Source organism: Populus euphratica, unplaced genomic scaffold (assembly GCF_000495115.2).
Source record: "Populus euphratica unplaced genomic scaffold, PopEup_1.0 scaffold38.1, whole genome shotgun sequence".
Lineage (NCBI taxonomy): Eukaryota > Viridiplantae > Streptophyta > Magnoliopsida > Malpighiales > Salicaceae > Populus > Populus euphratica.
Genome location: NW_011499911.1, coordinates 654542 through 675737, shown reverse-complemented (window position 1 = coordinate 675737; position 21196 = coordinate 654542). Strand labels below are relative to the sequence as shown.

The 21196-nt window shown below is 29.1% G+C and overlaps 2 protein-coding genes across 4 annotated transcripts in view; both read left to right on the top strand.

The window, feature by feature from the left end:
* The window catches only part of LOC105133982 (peroxisomal (S)-2-hydroxy-acid oxidase GLO4-like), a 20223-nt gene extending 8705 nt beyond the window's left edge, over positions 1–11518 (top strand). The window contains exon 13 of the mRNA XM_011038178.1: positions 11270–11518. The gene's annotated coding sequence lies outside the window, so the exon portion shown is untranslated. The remainder of the gene's footprint in view (positions 1–11269) is intronic.
* The window catches only part of LOC105133984 (peroxisomal (S)-2-hydroxy-acid oxidase GLO4-like), a 20213-nt gene extending 8687 nt beyond the window's left edge, over positions 1–11526 (top strand). Inside the window, exons 1-12 of one of the 3 annotated variants that reach the window (XM_011038182.1) lie at positions 4536–4659; positions 5146–5297; positions 5371–5495; positions 5577–5623; positions 5705–5782; positions 6032–6156; positions 6361–6418; positions 6565–6627; positions 6909–6978; positions 7158–7258; positions 7351–7455; positions 11089–11526. In XM_011038182.1, the coding sequence (XP_011036484.1) occupies positions 5155–5297; positions 5371–5495; positions 5577–5623; positions 5705–5782; positions 6032–6156; positions 6361–6418; positions 6565–6627; positions 6909–6978; positions 7158–7258; positions 7351–7455; positions 11089–11268 (1095 nt within the window). In that variant the 5' untranslated portion in view covers positions 4536–4659; positions 5146–5154 and the 3' untranslated portion in view covers positions 11269–11526. Of the gene's footprint in view, positions 1–4535; positions 4664–5145; positions 5298–5370; positions 5496–5576; positions 5624–5704; positions 5783–6031; positions 6157–6360; positions 6419–6564; positions 6628–6908; positions 6979–7157; positions 7259–7350; positions 7456–11088 lie in introns of those variants that run through there. The other 2 variants (XM_011038181.1, XM_011038180.1) reach the window with 2 other exon arrangements.
* Positions 11527–21196: the final 9670 nt, after the last annotated feature.

The following is a 21196-nucleotide window of genomic DNA, read 5'->3' as shown; positions in this document are numbered from 1 at the left end:
GTATCTTATATTATTAGATATGTTATTATAAAACATGCTTTAGTTAAGGAGTTATTGATACTTCAAGTGCAAAATGATGATATAAAACCTTGATAAAAATACACTTTTAAGTACTAATCATACATATAAAAGTATTGCTTTTTGTCATCACTTCAAACCTTTTTTTTTTTAATCATGTGTGTTCAAATTAGCTTATGTTTATTTTAACTAATCCTTTAAGACTCTTAAATTAACAACTAAATAAGTTTTTAATGGCTCTAAGATTTGTAGCACTGGAATTAGAGACTTTTAAGAAGCAAGCCTAAAGTCTAATCAATTAAGCTATACCTATTAAGATTGTCATCATTTCAAACTTCATATGTCATAAAGTAACACTTATAAATCCCAGCACTATGATCCTATTTATAAATTCAATGTTATACATTGATTATTTTACAATTACACTAATACTCTTATATTTATGAGATTTTTTTATTCTTTTTTGGTTGCTGATAAAGTTCAAAAATTAAATATGTACAAGAATAGTGTTTGAATATTTGAATAGTGAATGATCATACATTTACATTAATATTCTATTCCTAAAAAACTGAGGAACAGAGGATTGGTGGTTGAAGTCTCAGTTTCTACAAAATAGTATTCTTTTATGGGATTTTGGAACTTTCTAATTATTAAATCAATAACTTTATATAATAAATGAAGAAATAAGTATTAGAACTCTAAAAACAAGAATGTTTACCCTTGGTTTTATATGTAATAAATGCTTTCAAAATATATGATACAAGAATAAAGTTTGTGAATCCATATAACCTACGTGGTTCGGAGTGCATTTATAGTCTTTGTGCTATGAAACTTGTTGTTTTTGTTTAAGAGGCTGAAAATCCTTTTCTTTTGAATATCTCAATAAATAAGAAATATCTTATATCAACATTAATATTGATAAAAATATCTTCTTACACATCATTAATGTTGATAGAAATGATATTTTTCATATCATTAGTGTTAATGAATAAATAGTAGAGCTACAAAAGACTTTTATTATTTATTTCATACATAACATTAATGTTAATGAAAATAATCCTTTCATAACATAAATATTGATTCAAATATAACCGGCTATTTTAGAATTTTTATAGGAAAATGACTACCCTAAACTCTTAGTATCCCGAGTTAAGGTTTTTATGGATTGCCTTGCAACCCAACATAAGGCCTATAAAGACCATCAATTATATGTTTAGATCTGAAATGATTTGAAACCCAAGGATGTTGAGCTCGACATCTTTTTAGGCCCAAATATGCTTAAGTTTAACACATAGTTAAGTCCAAAAAAGTTAAATCTAGTATCTTACTTGGCTCACAAATATTTAGGCTCAGCATGAAGCCAAGCCTAAGAGGGGTAGGTCTGGCATCTTGCTAAACGCACAAGTGATTGGTCTTAGCATGTAGCCAGCTTAAAAGAGTTGAGTTTAGTATATTACTGGACCCATAAGCATATAGGCTTAGCATATAACTAAGCCCAAGGGTGTTGGGTCGATATTTTACTAGGTTCACATGCATTGGAAGTCAGCACGTAATTGAGTCCAAAAGTGTTGTGTCACCACCCTACCTTTGACCCTTATATTAATGGTCTTTTAAGCAAGTGAGTTGTGTATAAAATATATTTATTCATTAGCTATTGTTGTCACATTATAATTATACTTTTGACAATGACAAACTTGTTTTCTTTTCTATCTTTTGTTGACTTGGAAAATTTTAATAAATATTTATACACACACATTAATAGAAATATAAAATGCATTGTTGTTTTACTAAGCCTTTCAATGTAGATATAGAGATATTACACTATATGTTATCATAGTATAATATCGATTTTATCCTTTAAAGAGAATTTTGGTTGTTGCGGTTTTAAACATAATTTTGTCTTTTTGAAATTTAAAAATTTTTCATTAAAGGATTGGTAGGGGTTACTAACATCTTTTCATTTAAAAAAAAATAGTATAACTACTTATTTTCCCCTGAGCTAAAAAAAATTGAACTACTAGTAAAGGGTATTTATGTTTTTGTATTTTTTTTTCAAGATTATGAAAATACCTTTCTACCCTTACAATAAAAAAAATAAGCAAAGAGTCCAAGGGTGCTTTTATCTTTTTATGTTGGTTTCTTTGTTAAATGTGGGATAAAAAGGGGTGTTTTGGATATTTTTTCTCCAATTAATTGATTTTTAAATCAAAGCACAGATGGCATGTAATGCTCAAACATTGGCACGTGAGGTGTATCAACATCCTATGGACTGCAGTGTGGAATATCCTCATGGTCAAATATGTTGTTTTGTTGTGTGATTGAAAACGCTGCCTTGCCCTTTTCCTTGTGGTACCGTGATGGTACTTGATGGACGATTTATGTTGATGGTTGTTTCTTTGTTTTTTTTCCTGCTTCTTTCTCTCTCTCTCTCCTAGCAAAAGTACACATCAAACCTTTTTTCATTTTGTTTTTTGATTTTAGTCCTTATATTTTTTATTTTTTATTTTAGTCCTTGGTCTTTTTTGAAAAGTCTTTGATGTTTTCAATTTCATTCTTGGATTATAATTTGTCAAGTATTATTGTTTTTATTTGATTCTTATGCTTTTGATTTTTTTATTTATTTCCCTGGCTCTTTGTAAGAGTTTTGTTGTTTTCAATTTCATTCTTAAATTAAAATTTGTATTTTTTTTTGTTTTTTTTCAATTTAACTCTTATTCTATTGATTCATTTTTTCTTTTGTTAATTTTTTTTCTTTTCAATTTAACACTCTAATGTTAGTTTTTATTATGCCTTCTAGTTTTTTTATTATTATTAACCTCATTCTTTTGATTATATTTTTTTTGTGTTATAGATTTTTCCTCACTTTCATTCTTTGGCTTTTGATTTGTTGAGGATTTAGCTTTGTTATTTTTTTATTTATCATGCATCTGATTTAATGACACAAGTCATGAGTTTTAAGAGTTACTACGATTATGGATTCTTTTATTTTTATTAGTTCATCCTGGTCTCATGGTTTAGACAACAAGATTTTCAAGAATTTTTTTAATAGAGTTTTTTTAATAATTTTTTGTTTTGTGTTTAATTTTTGAATGCTTTTTTCATACATATAAGATTTATTTTATAAAAAAATATTTATTTTGAAATAATATTTATAATATGTCCGGCCTTGCATAATATTTATTTTATTTTATTTTATTTACTTAGCTTTATATATTCTTTTATTTCTATTTATATTATTTTTTAATGATTTTAATAAACAATTTTTTTATAAACAAATAAAAAATATTTCATTTTGTGAGAGTAAAGACATTCATCTCTCACTTTTTCCTTATACTCTTTTAATTATAGTTAAAAAAAATATTTATTTATATTGATAATTATTGCTTTATTTCATTAAATACTTTAATAAATTTTTCAATTTATACTTTAAATTTTTTTATACAAAAAACATATTAAAATAGCCTGTCTAACCAGATTGTGTCCTTAAGAAAATGTTACGGTCCGCTGTAGAGCACGGTTCATACATATGTGCGTGTTTGATGATACCAAACTTAACATGGAGAATCCCGAGATGCAACAAACAGTTCTCCTGGGCACAAGATTGTCTCTTGTCTTCTTCGAAATCTTTCCGGTGACTGCTTATTTATTGTTTATTGTTCCTCCTCGGACTCTTTTAAAGGATAGATGAAAAGCGGCCCGGTGAACGTGATTGAGTTTTAGAAATTGGCTACGCAAGTCCTTCCAAAAATATATTATGAGTTTCAATAAATCTTTTTTTTTTGTCTTTTTCTCAATTATTTTTCTTTATAGTTTTACCCTAAAATTCATACATAAAATTTATTTTTTTTTAATTTTTTAATTTTTTATATAATTAATTTTTTAATTTTATTTTTTAATATTTAATTTATTAAAATTAAACTTCATAACTTTTAAAAATAGTATATTTCAAGTTTAATAAACTAAATCAAAAGTTGAAAAGTTAATACAAGTTAATTTTTTATACAAAAAATAAGTTTTATAAATTTTTTTATATAGTATTATTTTGATCTTATAATTTTAACCTTTAATTATCACCTCTTTCTTGTTACTAAGTTTATACGTTTGTTATAATAATTAGAGTTGATCATAACTATTTTTTTAATTTTTTTTTGTTTAATGAACAGTGAATTGTATTATATTATTTCATTTATTTAAAAAAAAACTTTCAAAGTTATTATGGTCATTATTATTTTTTTTTAATTTAATTAAAATAAAATCAACTAATTCAATTCATTCACTTCTAACTTGAAATCCATATATATATATTTTAAAAGAATATACTTGCTGCACCTAATATTATTTTTTACATGAAAAAAAGAAAGTTTAGAAAGCATGGGCACCGTTCCAGCATCACTCGTGTAATACCACGATGAACGGAAATGACAAACCGGTTGCTGCCAGACAATGACGCGATGAAAGAAGACAAAAAATGACAAACCATTCGCAGGCAGCCAATGACATGATGGCCTAACATTTCATTTGTGCACGTACCTTCTCTAATTCACACTCTGTTTCTCTTTATTTTTTTTTCACTCTTCTTGGTACCTTGATTGGCAATACCTGTTTCAATCCTTCTCTTTTTCCCTGGAGCTTTCTGCTACCGCGGGTATGTTTTTCTTGCAGTTTTCTTTGTTTTTTAAGCTGGGGAATCAGCACAACCTGTTTTTCTTGCAGCTAAGCTTCTTGATTATCATGTGATCTTGAATGGAAACAATTTGTTATTTTCGTGTCGGTCTCGCATGTTTTAGTGTTTCAGATAGTACAATGTTGTAACTACAAGTGCTAAATTTACAGTTTATACCCTGTGTTAAGAATTGAGATAGTTCAATCGAACTTGCAGATATATATACCTTCTGCTTTACAAAACCTATCTAATTCGGAGGCTAGTTTAGGGTTTGCTGTGACCAAAATAATGCTCTTCGATTGTCGATTACAAGACATAAAAAATTTCGACGCACAAAATTAGAGCATCACCTTTCATTGCAAATTTTGACAATTAATGTGTTCCCTAGTCTTTTTATGATTTTTACTGGAGCTTACGCTTCTAAAAGCGCTGTGAAGCAAGACATTTGACTGTAATCAAAGTTTCCAGGTTCAATGGCAGATGAAATAGTTAATGTGAACGAGTTCCAAGTATTGGCTAGGCAAGCCCTTCCAAAAATGTACTATGACTTCTATGCTGGAGGAGCAGAGGATGAGCACACATTAAAGAAGAACGTGCAAGAATTTCAGAGAATCATGTAATACCTTGAAACTATTTCCTGATGCGTGTGTAGTAAAGGGCATGAAATTTAACATACCACTTTTACTCAGATTGCTGCCTAGAGTTCTTGTGGATGTGAGCAGCATAGCTTTGTCTACTAATATATTGGGCTACACTATCTCGGCGCCGATTATGATAGCCCCGACTGCTATGCATAAGCTAGCACATCCTGAAGGTCTTATCTTCTGACTGAAGAGTTATTAGTTTGTACATTCATTCTTCATCCTGCTTTTACCAGCTTTTCCGTCTATCCCAGGAGAGCTTGCCACTGCCAGAGCAGCTGCTGCATGTAATACTATAATGGTACATATGAGGAACATTCAGCCTTGATATTTTTTCCATTTTGCTTTACATGCTTGGATAATGGGATTTATTTCTTTCCAGACTTTATCCTTCACAGCTTCCTGCAGCGTGGAGGAGGTTGCTGCCAGCTGCGATGCTGTTCGATTCTTTCAATTATACGTAATTAGACCTCCATGAGCTCTCTCTCTCTCTCTCTCTTTTCCAAAAAGAAATTTAGTCTCTTTTAGTTTTTTAAGTGACAAAATTCTTCGTTCGACTCTCTTTTTTAGTGCAACAGAAACAACTTTTTAGCATTTTCACATTTTCTATGACACTCATAATTCAATTGAGGCAACTCTGCTGTGGTACCAACATGCATATGAATTTGGGAACTAAACTGTAAGCATTTACACTTCTGCATGTGATTAGGTATGCAAAAGACGAGATATAGCTGTTAACCTTGTGCAGAGAGCTGAAAAGAGTGGATATAAGGCTATCGTCCTAACAGCTGACACTCCAAGACTAGGTCGAAGGGAGGCAGACATAAAGAATAAGTAGATATCATTTTTTCCTCTCCCATACCGCTTCTTCAAAAAACAAAAACCTGTTCGAAACCACTTCATTTGTTGGTGGAATGTGACTTTAATGTTGATTGTAACCACTATTCTGTCTTCGTTTCCACTCAAAACAAAATTGCATGTATTTAAAGATATATGCATTTGCATCCCAAAATGAAATCATCTACCACACTTCTGCAGGATGATTTTGCCCCAGCTGAAGAATTTGGAAGGTCTAATGTCAATTGAAGTATTCTCTGTGAGTAAATTATTGAAATGGGCATTAAGCTTGTGTTCATTTCTCCAGCATTGATTCACATAGCTTTTAATTTTTGGCCTATCGATGTGAAGCGGTTCTGTCCAATTTTTTTTCCTCGACTTACAGATATATATGAACTCTTGCAGGATAAAGGTTCGAACATAAAACCAAACACCAATGAAATCTTCGATCCTTCTTTGTGTTGGAGGGTAAAAACCAGAAAATTCTCATTTAATTACCTTTCAATTTATTTATCATACCCTTATTTTCAGGCTGTACTTTTCACTTGCATGAGATGCCCACTCAATAGAAGAGTTGAGTATAGAGCCATTTGTCGTAACCAATTCTGAAAGCAATGCGATTTAGTTGGCCGATTCATGGACTTTATTTTGCAGCCTTCTTGATTATAATCCTGGCAATGCAGCATTCATGCATAACAGAAATCATTACAAAAATTCCTATATTTAACCATTGCTTCGTTACACCGCAGGATATAGCATGGCTAAAATACATTACAAACTTGCCTATTCTGATCAAGGGAATACTCACTCGCGAGGATGGTAAAATCAAAGTCTCATCTGATGATGCTTGCGTCACTCCGTTTTCTATCTTTCTTCTTGGTCTTGAACACATAACACTCTTGTACTCTCTTCGAAATTATCAGTCATTGCTCAACCAATCATAACGGAATCTGGAATATGTAAGCTAGATCATTTACACACTGGAGATTATTTTGCAGCCATTAAGGCCATGGAAGTAGGTGCTGCTGGAATTATCGTCTCCAATCATGGAGCTCGTCAGCTTGATTATACTCCAGCCACAATCTCAGTTCTGGAAGAGGTAGACTCATTTTAAAGAATGCAGACAGTCTAAATTATACTCCTTATTGATTCAGACAATTCAATTGACATCGAAATTTACTTTTTTGGCAGGTGGTTCAAGCCGTAGGAAGGAGAGTTCCTGTTCTCCTTGATGGAGGAGTACGGCGAGGAACAGATGTTTTCAAGGCGCTGGCCCTTGGTGCGCAAGCAGTTCTTGTAAGTTAAAACAAATAAATATGATCTTCCACTAATTATCTCTTTAACCATTGATAAGCATTTGTATTTTTTGGAGATATATTAAAATAATAATTTTTATTTTATTTTAGAAAAAATTATTTTAACAAAAAATCAATTGGATGGTTTTGTTACATCATTACATCGAAATAATTAAAAAAACACAAAAAGTATTAATTCAAAAAATTCAAAAAATAACAAAAAATTAGTTCAACTGTAATATCAAACATAACATTTTATACAATTATCTTTAAAGATGGTTTTGTATGATTACTAAAATATAATGATCTATAGAAATAATATGGCATTAATTAATTGTTGCGCATTTATTTTCATGTGCAATTCTATAATAATGATTGATTCCCATGAATGCATTAATTTCGTGTACCAGTTGATGTCTGTTAATACATAATTAAATAATGTGTAATTCTATAATAATGATATTTGTAAAGTTGATTATATTATCTCATTGAAATTAGTGTTAATAACACTGATGCATTGATTACTCCGTAATTCCAGTAGTGTAATTCTAATTTTTTATAACAATGTTTAATGTGGGATTATAATTCTTTGAAATTCTTAAAACATATTTTATTTTAAGTATATCATCTTTACATAATTAATTATGATATTAATAATTATACATTAGGATCTTAGATAATGATTATAAACATAGTGAGCTTTCAATTTTAAACATAATGTGAAATCATTGTTGACATAATTATTTGATGTCAAGGTTATGCATGTATGTTTTAAGCAAGGAGGATTATTGGAAAAATAAATTTGTCTACTTATGAAATTTGATAGCTAGAAAAACAAAAAAAGAAAGAAAACAATTTGAAAAATGGTACTATAGCCGAATTTCTATTGCAATTAATTTATATTGACATTTGTGGTCTGATGAATATAAAAAAAAAATATAAAGGTGTCTATTTCATTACTTTAATAAAAACTTTAAGTCATGCATGTATTTAATCATGTCCTCCAAGTCACTTATAATCAAGCCATATGAATTATGAACAAAACATAAACCTAACTTGAATATTTTAAAACCTTAAGGTTCTGTTACTTATGCTCAAGATTTTTCTTATATATATGAAAAAAATAGGTCCAAAATAGAAGAAATGTATTTTTATAAGATATTTTGAACACTCAAAAAAACATTTGTTCATAAATAAGCAAGAAAGTGAAGATATAACTGAATTTAAATTACAAGATATCATATTCTTAGTTAATGATTTATCTAAATAGAGAAAAGTATATCAAGACCTATCTCTTTATAAAATTCAAGACTAGAATGCTTCTGCATACAATTACAAATAGGCTCACTTTCATGTTGGAGTAATTTGGAGGAAGATAAATTAGTTTTAACCGAAACCTAATTACTGCATATGATGAATCCATCTACAATTGATGGTTCGAGTAGGAGTACATTTCTATTTATTTATCAATGAATCACTCTTATCTATATTTTTGAAAGGACACAAAACCATTGGGAACAAGTGGGGTCATAAAACAAAATGAAAAGCTAATGGTAGTATGAAAAAATATGAGGCCAGGTTAGTAGCTAAACGATACACACAACATGAAAGAATTAACTATAAATTTTTACATGTTATGAGGTTTGGCTTAATAAGATTGATTCTATCTATAAACCTTGATCTTGAATTATATTAAATAGATGTAAATATTGTTTTTCTTAAAGAAGAATTAGAACAAGAAATCTATATGAAAAAACCTACGGGTTTTATCAAGATAGACCAAGAACACACAGTGTATAAACTTTTAAAGTCAATTTATGATTTAAAATAGTCTTCATGCCTAATTACATAAGTTGCAGGACATATATATATATATATACTACTTAAAAATAAATTATAAGAAGTATGTTGAATAGATAAAAAATTGGATTTATCACATAAATAATTACCTCTTTTATTTTTGTGATGAATAGAGGTGAGAAGATTTTGAGCTTGTAATCTGAATAATAAAAAAGCACTCAAGCTTGATATATGAAGTTTCTTCTTAATAAAAAATATAGAAAGAGATTATTGAAGTATGTGTTATAGCTTTGACTTTAAGTAGTTATTTAAAATTATCACTATATCTATTTTATTGCCAAATGTGAGTTCAAATGAATCAAAAATGAATGAATAGAAAAGTGAAGTCAAAGTTAGATGTTAGGTATGTCTAAACTGCCATCTATATGGTTTTATGTATAAAAACATACACTCCAAGAAAAAAGAGATGATATCATAGCATGTGTTTTATAACACATGCAAGTAATATGACAAATAAAGGTGATACAAACTAAGATTTTAATTTGATATTGTATAAGATCCTAAAAATTATTAATAATATTCACTTGTACTCTTATAACTTTTGTCTGCTTTTCAATACTTAGATTTGATTTTCACTAACTTACTACATTTGCCAAAAAATTATGAATGAATCAATCTACATGGACATTACTAGAAAAAAGAATTACGTGGAAATTGAAAGAGTTGATAAAAGAGAAAGATCATTTTGGTATTATTACATTGACTTATATTTATTGGTAGATCAATTTTTTCTATGTAATAAGATATAATTATGAAAATAAAATTTTTAACAAATGAGATCATGAGAGATAAAAAAAATAAATTGATAAATGATCTAGGATACTTTATGTTACATCTTCTTTATGTCCCATTATTAAAGAAACTATATATTTTTAAAAGATATATAGCAACTAAGCTCTCCAAGTATAATTCATCTTCATGATATATTTATTAATTATAAATTTTATAAAATTAATGAGAGAGTTGATCCCATCATATGTAAGTAGGAGATGAGGCAAAAAAAGAAGGGATTTGGGTCACCTATGATGGGTCAACCCAATCTATACTAATATTATTTATATTAATAAAGTAACATAAAGAAAAAGAATGAAGAGTTACATCTCACAATAATTGTCAAGGGTCATAACTCTTCACACTTATTAATACGTCTATTAAACAAACAAGTAAGAAAAAAAATATTAAAAAGAAAAGAACATTGAACATAATAGAGAAGACACTCTAAAAAAAAAAAATCTTCCCCATTTCTCATAAGAATTGTTTCCACAAATAAGGTCAAGGTCAGATAACAAAAAAAAAAGCATCATGATATTTTATTATTTAATTTAATATGATTATGCTTGGAACAATGATAAAAGTTTTTAAAAATAAAATACAATAAATGAATGATTTTTTTATTATTTAATGTGATTATATTTAAACTAGTGGTATAAGTTATATGATACATGGTTTACCTTTGTTTTCTCCCTCTACATTATCTTTTTCCAGCAGTACTATACAAACATTTAACAAAAGAAGTAACCTGGTGCTCTTCCACTTCTAGTTCAATAGTTTCCTTCAATTTATTTACTCAACCAACATCGCAACCTTAAGCAAAGTATTAACTGCTCATAGTTGAAGTGAACGAACATTATCATTGCAGAACTAAACAGCTACTGTTCTTCTATTACTGGTTGCAGTATAATGATAAATGCATTGAAATCGAAATGTACTTAATTTTGATACTGCTTTGTACTGCAACTAATGTGCGTGTGTGTGTGTGTGTGTGTTAATGGAGGTTGGGAGGCCAGTTATTTATGGGCTAGCGGCAAAGGGAGAAGCAGGGGTGAGAAAGGTGATGCAGATGCTGAAGGACGAGCTTGAGCTCACCATGGCCCTCGCAGGCTGCCCTAGTGTGGAAGACATTAGCAGGGGCCATGTAAGGACTGACCGCGACAGGCTCCAATCAATGCTGTAAAATTGTCTTAAAATCACTAGCTAATTAATGTCCTAGATGTATGGGTGACACCCATCTTTCTCAGGAACTGGATTGATAATTGTAATCCTTAAATATGTATCAAATCAAATGAATTAGTACTCTTAAACAAGGGGTGTTGATTTGTCGGAACTTGAGATCAGAAGCATGGGTGCCCATTTGCCCGTAAAAACACCAAGTTCTAGACTCAGAGGTGCTGGAAACTAGGCCGTCCTAATAAATCTTTCCAGTATATGCTTAGATACTGTGGCTTCCTAATTGTGACAAATTACTTGCTTGGGAACTCTTTTTCTAGTGTCAGCATTATTTGAGGCTGTTTATTGATAAATCCAAGGGATTTTTCAAATTAATTTGCCATAGAGCGTTTAAGAAATTTTGTGCAATATTGCAGGAAATTCCTCCTAGTTATTATAAATTAATGTTAATCCAATCTATCTTTGACTATTTTAAAGGATTTATAATATATTTATTTTTTATTTAAAAATATTTAATTGTGTTTTAAAATTATGTTTGGTTTGAAAAACAATCATATTAATATATTTTTATAATTTAAATAAGTTGATATTAAAAATAATTTTAAATATTTTTCAATAAAAAATATTTTTTTTAAATAAACCTTCCAACACCAAATTACCAACTAATTGTGAAAGAGTTTTAGGAACCGGCTAGGCGAGTCCTTCCAAAAATGTATTATGATTTTTATACCGGAGGAGCTTAGGACTAGCATGAGTGTTATTAAATCCAATCCGGTTTAGCGGGTTAATTTGGTGATTGGATCGGTTTGGATTTAATAAAATATCAACTGCGGCAACAACTTGGTCCAACCCAACTGGTCGACCCACGACCCGGACTACTTGGGTGAACTCGGATGAAACCTGGTGTTTTTTTTCCTTTCAAATGTTAGATTTGAAACCTATTAGTATATATATATATATTATGCTCTAAAAAAAACATGTTTTTTCAATGTAGGATAAAAAACCTTTTAGTTTAGATATTTCAACTTAAAAGGATAGCATAGTATATTTTCAATGTGGGATTTAAAGCTTTTTTATATATATATTCTATGTTTCCAGGAAAAAAAAATCATGTTTTTTCAATGTGGGATACAAAAACTTTCAACATAAAAGGATAACATAATATCTTTTCAATGTGGGATTTGAAACCATTTTATATATACTCTATGTTCCCATGAAAAAAATAATATTTTTTCAATGTGAAATTTGAAACCCGTTAGTATATATACTTTATGTTATCAAGAAAAAAATCATATTTTTCATTTTATATATACTCTATGTTCCCATGAAAAAAATAATGTTTTTTCAATATGAAATTTAAAACCCGTTAGTATATATACTCTATGTTATCAAGAAAAAAATCATATTTTTTCAACGTTGGGTAAAAAACCAACGTTGGATAAAAAACTTTTTGGTTGAAATACTTTAACTTAAAAGGATAATATAGTATCTTTTCAATATGAAATTTGAAGCCCTTTCATATATATATTATGCTCTCATGAAAAAAGTTACGGTTTTTCAATGTAGGATTTGAAACTTATTAGTATATATATTATATGTTTCTAATAACAAAGTTATGTTTTTTCAATATAAGATAAAAAAAAAAATTTGTTTAAATATTTGAACTTAAAAATTTAACATAATATTTTTTTTAATATGAAATAAAAAAAATTAAAATATTCTTTTAAATTTTATTGTTTATAATATATATAACCTATATTTACATAAATTTTTTTATATAAAATATTAATATTTTAATATTTGTTTTAATTTTTCTAAAGTAATCTGAATTGATTCATAAAACCTGAAATCTAGCTACATAGCCGGGTCATTCCCGGGCCACGTTTAATAACCATGACTAGCATTAGTTTGAAGGATGACGTGGAAGCATTTCGCAGGATCACGTTATGTATGGAGCCCACAAATGGCTGCAGGCAACAAACAGCTGTCTATGACATTATTAATTTCTTTCCATCCCTTCCCAGGTTTCGGCCATGAATTCCTGAAGATGGGAGAATAATTGACAAGTCAACTGCTATATTGGGGTACAGAATCTCAGCACCAATAATGATTGTTCCGACTGCTATGCATACGTTGATGGTGATTTCTTTAAATAACATGCGAATAATTGAGACTAAATTAAAAGTGATGTGTATTTATTTTTAGAATTAAGGTTTTATTAGAATTTAATTTTTAATATATGCTATTTAAGATAAAAAATTAATGTGATTTAAATAAATTATGAATAAATAAAAAATTAATTTTAAATAATTTTTAGTTGGTATGTTTAAATAAAATCCAAAACACTCTAAAACATTTTATTCTATATTAGAAAAACATAAATAAAAAAATTTTCTAATATTTATAAAGTAAGTAATTGATAAGTTAAAATTAGATTTAAAGAGCACTTATGTTCTTAGAGGAGAGAGATTCTATACAAAATAAGCTTTGAACTTAATCTTACATAGTTTTGAACTTGTTGTATAATAATATTTTTTATTATAAGAAATTAATTTTTTTTCCATCTGAAATTTAGATTTGAACTTGATTCATAATAAAATATTTCTTCTAGCTAATGGTTTGTCTAGTCCTGCCTATGAATTTTAATAATCTATTTAAAAGCATTTTGAGTAAATCTAAAAAGTTTATTTCAGTTAAAAAAATTTAAATTTATAACCACTATATTTAGATTTAATTTTTTATTTATGGTGGATAATCAAAAGTTGAATGGTGAGAATTAATTCTTTCACCTTTAACTTCCAAAATTCACTATAAAAAAAGTGAATGAAGAGTTTAAATATATATATTTTTTCTTCAAATTTCTAAACGCTCTTCCTCACATTATTTTTAGTGTTTTTCTTCTCTTTTTTATGCATTGATTTCCCCAAAAAAAAAATCTAGAGCTTGGGTTCTTGAGTTCTTTTACTTTATTTCAAATACTTAGTTTAAAAATAACTCTCAATCAAGATAGTGATGTTAGAACTTTAGAAAGTATATTGCAAATATTCTAACTATATGAATGAGGAATAATAAAGCTTTATGGATACAAGATTCAATATTGACAATAATAAAAAAAAATTATTACTTTAGAGTATTTCAACAAATACATTTCTTTGTTTTAATTTAATTATAGATATTTTTTTATTATTAAAATGATGCTTGGACTTTAAATTAATATCAATTGCAAGTTTTGATACATGCATATGTTAGAATTCTATTATTATATTTGTGTTGAAAATATATTTATCATAGTTATAAACTTTAAATTTAAATATGTTGGTGCATCCTAAGGTTTGAGACATCCTAAAATAGTTGTGATTTCTATAACTTAGCAATTTTTACTAAATATTTTGATTATGTTTTTTCCACTGAGGTCACCACAACCAGAGCTACAGTTGTATCTAACATGATTATTGTACTTCAATAAAAAAATTGATGTTCATTTGTTTGCTTTATGGGTGTAAACGCTAAGTTATTTTTCATTGTAGATTTTATCATGTATGTCTACGTGCATGCATGATAGAAGAGGTTACTTCCAACTGCAATGTTGTTCACTTCTTTCAATTTTATATTCCTTCCCTTCACCGGTTCTTTCATTTTTCTTTGCTAATTTCTTTATCATCTTCCAACATGTTAGATTGTTAGCTATCTTTCTGCAACATATGTACAAGAATCAAAATATATTAGCTTTTTTTAGTGTAAAGAGCTGGAAGAATGGGACATAAGGTTATTATCCTAATTATGGATGCTTCCAAACTTGGTCGAAGAGAAATTGACATTAAAAACAAGTGAAGATATCTATCTCTTTTATTTACACTTATTTTTCTTTAAGAATGTTATGTCCTTTGCTCTATATAGTTAGGAACAACCCTTTGAAAGAAAAGATAATGTTTTTTGTCTACGTATTGATTCAAATAGCCTTTTCTCATACATCTCAATGTAAGTAATTTGACTTCTATAGAATGGTTGCACCTCAGTTAAAGAATTTTGAAGGTCTTATTGTCAGAAATTTATTTTAAATAAATAAATAAATTATAGATAAATGAAAAATTAATTTAAAAAACCCCTTGATTTTTCCACCCAAAGAAAAATTTATTTTCTAGATTTAATTATTGATTGATGGTAGCTAACATTGGTTAATAATGGTGGGAGTTAATTCTTATTAATTCTTCAATCTTTTAGCTTCTCAAATTCACGATAAAAAAAGTAATGAAGAAAGAATTTCTAACTTGAATTTTTTAGATCTTACACACTCGTCATTACCTCATTTTTAGTGTTTTTCTCTTATTTCTTCTTCTTCTTCTTTTTGGCTTTGATTTTTCTCTCAAATCTAGAACTTAGGTTCATTTTGTTGAGAGATATTTAAAAGTTATGACCCGAAAAGTAAAAAAAGTTTCAGATTATTAGATTTAAACCTTTTTAACCCTAGCCTCTTGACTTAGCTCATTTAACTCATTTTGGACCAACTTCATTTTACGTCTTGGAATAGACCCAATTGACATTCCTAATGGATCCTTTAATATCATAGCTAGGATCGCATCATCCCCTCTCTCCTTAAAAAAATTCAACCTTGAATTATAACCTACATCAAATAAAGAAAGATAAAAAAAAAAAAAAAAACTACGAATATAGCACTAACATTATACTCACCTTGTAGATTCACTTTGTAAGCATTGACTGCTTCAAAGAATCTAAATGAACCATCTCCTTTAAACATCAACTTGTATTTTCTATATCTATGAAATCTCACTTTACACATTTACACTCAAACTCAATCTCCTAGTTCAAAGAAAATCATTTTTTTTCCTTTGTTTGCTTGAAATGCATACTTCTTATTCTTTTTGTTAACATGTTGGCGTACCTTTTTAAGCAATGCTTTCATCATTTGTGCTTTTCTATTATCATCAAATCTATTCTTTTCATCAATTAGTAAAAAAAAAAAAAACTCAAATCTACTAGAGTGAAACCACAAACTATTTTAAATGGTTAATAATTTTCTAATTTAATAGATTAGCATATAATAATTTCTTTTGTAGTAAATGCTTATGCAATATACAAGTAAAAATTGAGTAAATGAGTATTTATCTTTCATAAGGGTTCCGTCTGGAGAGGGAATTGAGTTGTAGATGTATACATAGGGAAAGTCATGTGCAATGAAAAATGCAAGCATGATTTGGGGAGGCTTTTTAAACTATTTTTTAACAAAAAAATTCTCTACTCCATTTGACTAGTTTCGGGTTCAAGTCCTAGGGCTGCTGGAAGAAGTGTTATTTCTTTTGATTAAAAGCTGCGAAGTTCTAGTCTCAATAAGAATGCTAGCTCTTACTATTCATATGTTACAATATGAATATACCACACCAATTCGTTATGTATAGAAGATGATGAGATTCCATTGATACAAAGCCAATTCCAATAGATTTATTGGAAGGTCCCATTAACGTGCATCCAGGGGGGACATACTGGACGTAATCACTCTTTTGGTTCAAGGCGCCCTGCCTTTCGATCGATACACAGTTTACTGGGCTGATCATGAACGCTACAGGTGTGGGATCGATCTTGGTTAGGGTAGGCTATGATGATGCCTCATATATGGGTAGTAAGAGGGTGTTTATACCTCGACAGTGGGGCCTTCTAGGGAAGGGCCCAGCCCAATAGGGACATCACACCCCCCCCACTTCAATCACACCTCTATATTGTTTGAATCACTTTAAGGGTCTAATCAGTGGACCGAACATTTCATACTGGTAGAGTATTCACAAGGGGTAATGCTGAACATGTACAAGCCCCCTCTAATGGAAAAATCAAATTTAATAAGGGTTTGGTTCATCCCACATATACCACATCATGGGCATCCTACTTTTCTCTATTCTGTGACTTATATGTAACTATTAAAAGTCAAGATATTATACACAACATGACTATTCCACCAAAAATAACTTCTTCCCAACTGTTTTCACTATAAAGTAATTCGTTTCCATATTTATAGTTTGTCTTAAACAATATAAAGAAAAAAATATAAAATTATTCATAGAAATTCATGATATGTTTCATATGGTAATTGGGTTCATCATGAATTATGGTCAACAAACTATAAGGGCTATTCATTTTAGTAGGATTGGAATAATGGAAGAAGGTGAGGGGAAGAGAAGGATATTTGCCTTAGGCCATTTTTTTTAAAATCAAAAGGCCCATACCATGATTAAAACTCTCCATCATTTACTGACCGATGGTTTAATCAAGAAAGAGGAACCTTTGTTCCAGTTAAAAGGTTTAGTGAACTTATTGCAATCTTTTTCTGTCCGTGAGAATCCCACCAGAGTGCCTTCTACTTCTAATAGGCCATGAACTATATCAGAATCATTCATATGGATAATCCATATCTATAGAAATAAATTCTACGTCAAATCTATGTAAAGTAAATAGATTGGCCCTTCCCTTCTTTTAGGTCTCAATCGAGCTACTTTCGTTCCTCTACCATTTGTTGCCTTAAATAACTTTGAAAAAATTATTGACTTTCTCTCCTTTCACGTCACGGGTGACTCTTCTGTTCCTTGCTATTGGTAGGCTATTCAGGCTAATGATTGATCCAATTAAGACTTTACCGTGGAGAAATTCATTCTTCGCAGTCTCTTATGCCTTCTGAAACCAATCTCGTCACTTGCTTTAAAGCTGAAAGAGGGGCAGTAGTTGACTAAAACCTCTCCTCTAGCCGAGAAGTCACAGGACCCATTCTCGTCGTTACTTCTATTTCTTCTTTTTAGAATCAATTTATAGGTGGCTTTTTCAGTCCGTCATCAAATCCCTGGGCTCAACCCTGGACAGGCATTAGAAATTGCTAAGCTGGAATACGGTAGGGATAGAGGGAATTTCCTATGAAGCGGTGAAATGTGAAGAGATTAGTGATTCTGCAATAAAAAAAAAGGCAATTTCAAAGCAAAATGAAAAGCTAGTTGAAAAGAAAGGTTTTGAGAACCAAGAAAAAAAAAGGGATCATAGTAGGGATAGGGCTCGGGTTGAATCAAAGGGGCCTACAAAACTAAAACAAGAATTTGGTTAGCTAGGAATATGAGGTGGTAGAGGGTCAAACCCCCGGAGGAAACTTTCAGAAAGAGCGGACAAAGCGAATTAGCTTTCTTGTCTTCTCTTTACTTTTTAAACAAGAGTGAGCATATAATAATTTCTTTTGTGGTTTATTAAACAAAAATCATAAATGCTTAAAATGTTCAACTAAATTCTTATTATGAATATCAACAATGTAATCAATAATAAAGTTGTCTATAAATATGAGCAATTTATGATTCATCAATCTCATTAAATTATTACATGCAATAGTAAAACTAACAGCATAACTAACTATTCAAACCATCCAAATTTAGTCTTAAAGTTCTTTTTCCCTTCATCCCCTTCTTTCATCTTAAATTAATGATAAGCAATTTTCAAATCAATCTTACTAAATATACAAGATTCATACAACTCATTAAGAATATCATTAAGTCTAGAGATAAGATGTCTATATTATATCATACTATTGTTTATTTCATCCTTTATCAATGGTAAACCACTATAGATCTCATCAGGGAATACACAATAAAATCTAGACAATAACTTCAACCATTTATCAAAAAGTCTTACCAAGTTTTGATTGTTTTGAAATTTTAACCCAAATAAAAAAAAATCTATGAAAGTTTTGAAAAAGTTTCAACTTAATTTAATGGTCAAATTAAAAATTATACTTGTTGGAATAAAGTTGCATAATAGGACAAATTAAGCTCAAATTTGAATTTGAATATCCTATATCATCCTCAAAACTTGTAAAACAAGAAAGATATAACAACACTAGGAATAAAAGAATTGAGTTTGTTAATGCTAAAATATGCGTCTTTATACACAAGTGAAATCATAGGTATATCAAAAAAATAAGCATTCTTGATTTCGCACTATTTTGTATAGAAACTCAAGTGTTTACCTATATTTTTTACACTCTGTTCTTTTCTTATCCTTACTTTTTTTTTCTTTACTCTAGACTTCATTTGACTTTTTTTCTCCATTAACCGAATCTAAGTCTTTTCTTTGTTTTTTATTCTTTTCTTGAGGCTCACTTTATTTTCACTCTTTAAACTCACGACCTCACATGATTTATTTGTCTCATTTGCTTTTCTTTCTCTTTTCAGCTTTAATAGGTCTTGTTTAAGCCTTCAAAGCTCTTTTTTTTTATCAATTTTTTCCTCTAACAATATTGTATGAAAATAGTAATTGATAATAATTTCAAATATGCATGCTTTACTAATCATTTTTATACATATTTTTGCATAATAACCATAGCCTCACATTGTTTTATTACCATTTTAGTTTCACTTTGCTTTTTCAATTTCAATTGGTCTCCGTAAACTTGTCTATGAGACAATGATGCAAGTGTGTAAGTCCTTTCATCCTTCTCAAAAGAATTTATATTTTTAAAGTTATCATGTTTGGTCGTCCTATCAAATTGTTAAGGTCTCCCCAACATGATGTGACTTTCATGCATTAAAACTACATCACATAAAACCTTGCCTCATGCTTCCCAATCAATAATGGAGCGAAGGCTTACTTAGTCACTTTTATCTCACCATAATTCATTCAATAATTTTAACCTAAAAGGTTTATTTTGCTTAATCATACACAAGTTCAATTTACTAACAACTATAGTACTAGCTACATTACCATAACTTTCACTGTCTATAATCAAACTATATATTTTGTTTAGTATATGGCAATGTGTATGAAAGATGCTCTTTTTCTGGCTAAAAGTTTTATCCTGACCAAAACTCACATTCTTTCAGCTTTGATTCTGCCCAAATCGATCTCTATTACCCATGTATGCAAAGACATAGTCATCATTATCTTTGTAAATCCCAAGATAAATTAAAAATAATCAAAATTATGGTATACTAAGATAAAATAAGAAAAAGAAAAGAAAAGAAAATGAGGTAAAAATATAAAAGGAAAAAAGGTTTATGGTTGAAAAATGTAAATTTTTCCAATAGAAAAATTGGTCTAGCCATTTTAAGAAGCGTCTAGACTAATTTAATGAATTGGTGAGACCTTTCCTAAAAATAGTCAAATCATTTTGGATATTTTCTTTTGAGGACTGACGGGGGCAGCCAAATAAGAGAAGATAGCTTTTTCATTAGTTCTTCCTTCCTTTCATTTTAAAGGGTTAAAAAGTGATTGTTATGAGTGAAAAGAGAGGATTTTGAGAGAGAGAAACACTTTCACATTAAAAATCAAAGAGACAAAAGATTGAATTAGAAAAAGGAAGTGAAGAAAGAAGGGCCAAAGAGAGAATTTTTAGGAAAGTCTTTCTAGGTCAACTTTCAAATTTCATTCAACAAAGGTAAGGAGGTCAAAACTTTGTTGTATCAATTTGAACAAGATTTTAGTTATTTTAAGCTAAATTGACAAAAGAATTAAATTTGGATTCTTAAGATGAAATTTAGGGAAATGAAGATTTCTTGGAAATTAAGTTTTTATGACCTTTATAGGTTATTGAGGGAGTGAAACCATGAAAGAAAAATGAAGAAAAATGATAAGTAGGAAGTCTATAGAGGTCGTACATATAGAGAATTAAATTGGAATTTATGTATTTATGTTATTGTTCTTTAATTGTGTTATAAATATGTGTGTGATTATATGAATAATGATTTTGATTAAGTTAAACTTATAAAATCATAAAATCATAAGTAATTAAATAGTTGGGCCTAAAAGGATGACATTGCAAAAATTTTAATAAAAGAAGAAGAAGTTAATGAGAACTTTGAGATGAAAGATCAATGTGAGGATTAAACAATGATAACAACAAATATCAAGGTTAGAGGATCCACTAATAGTATTTCAAATAAGTATAGTATAAACTCTTC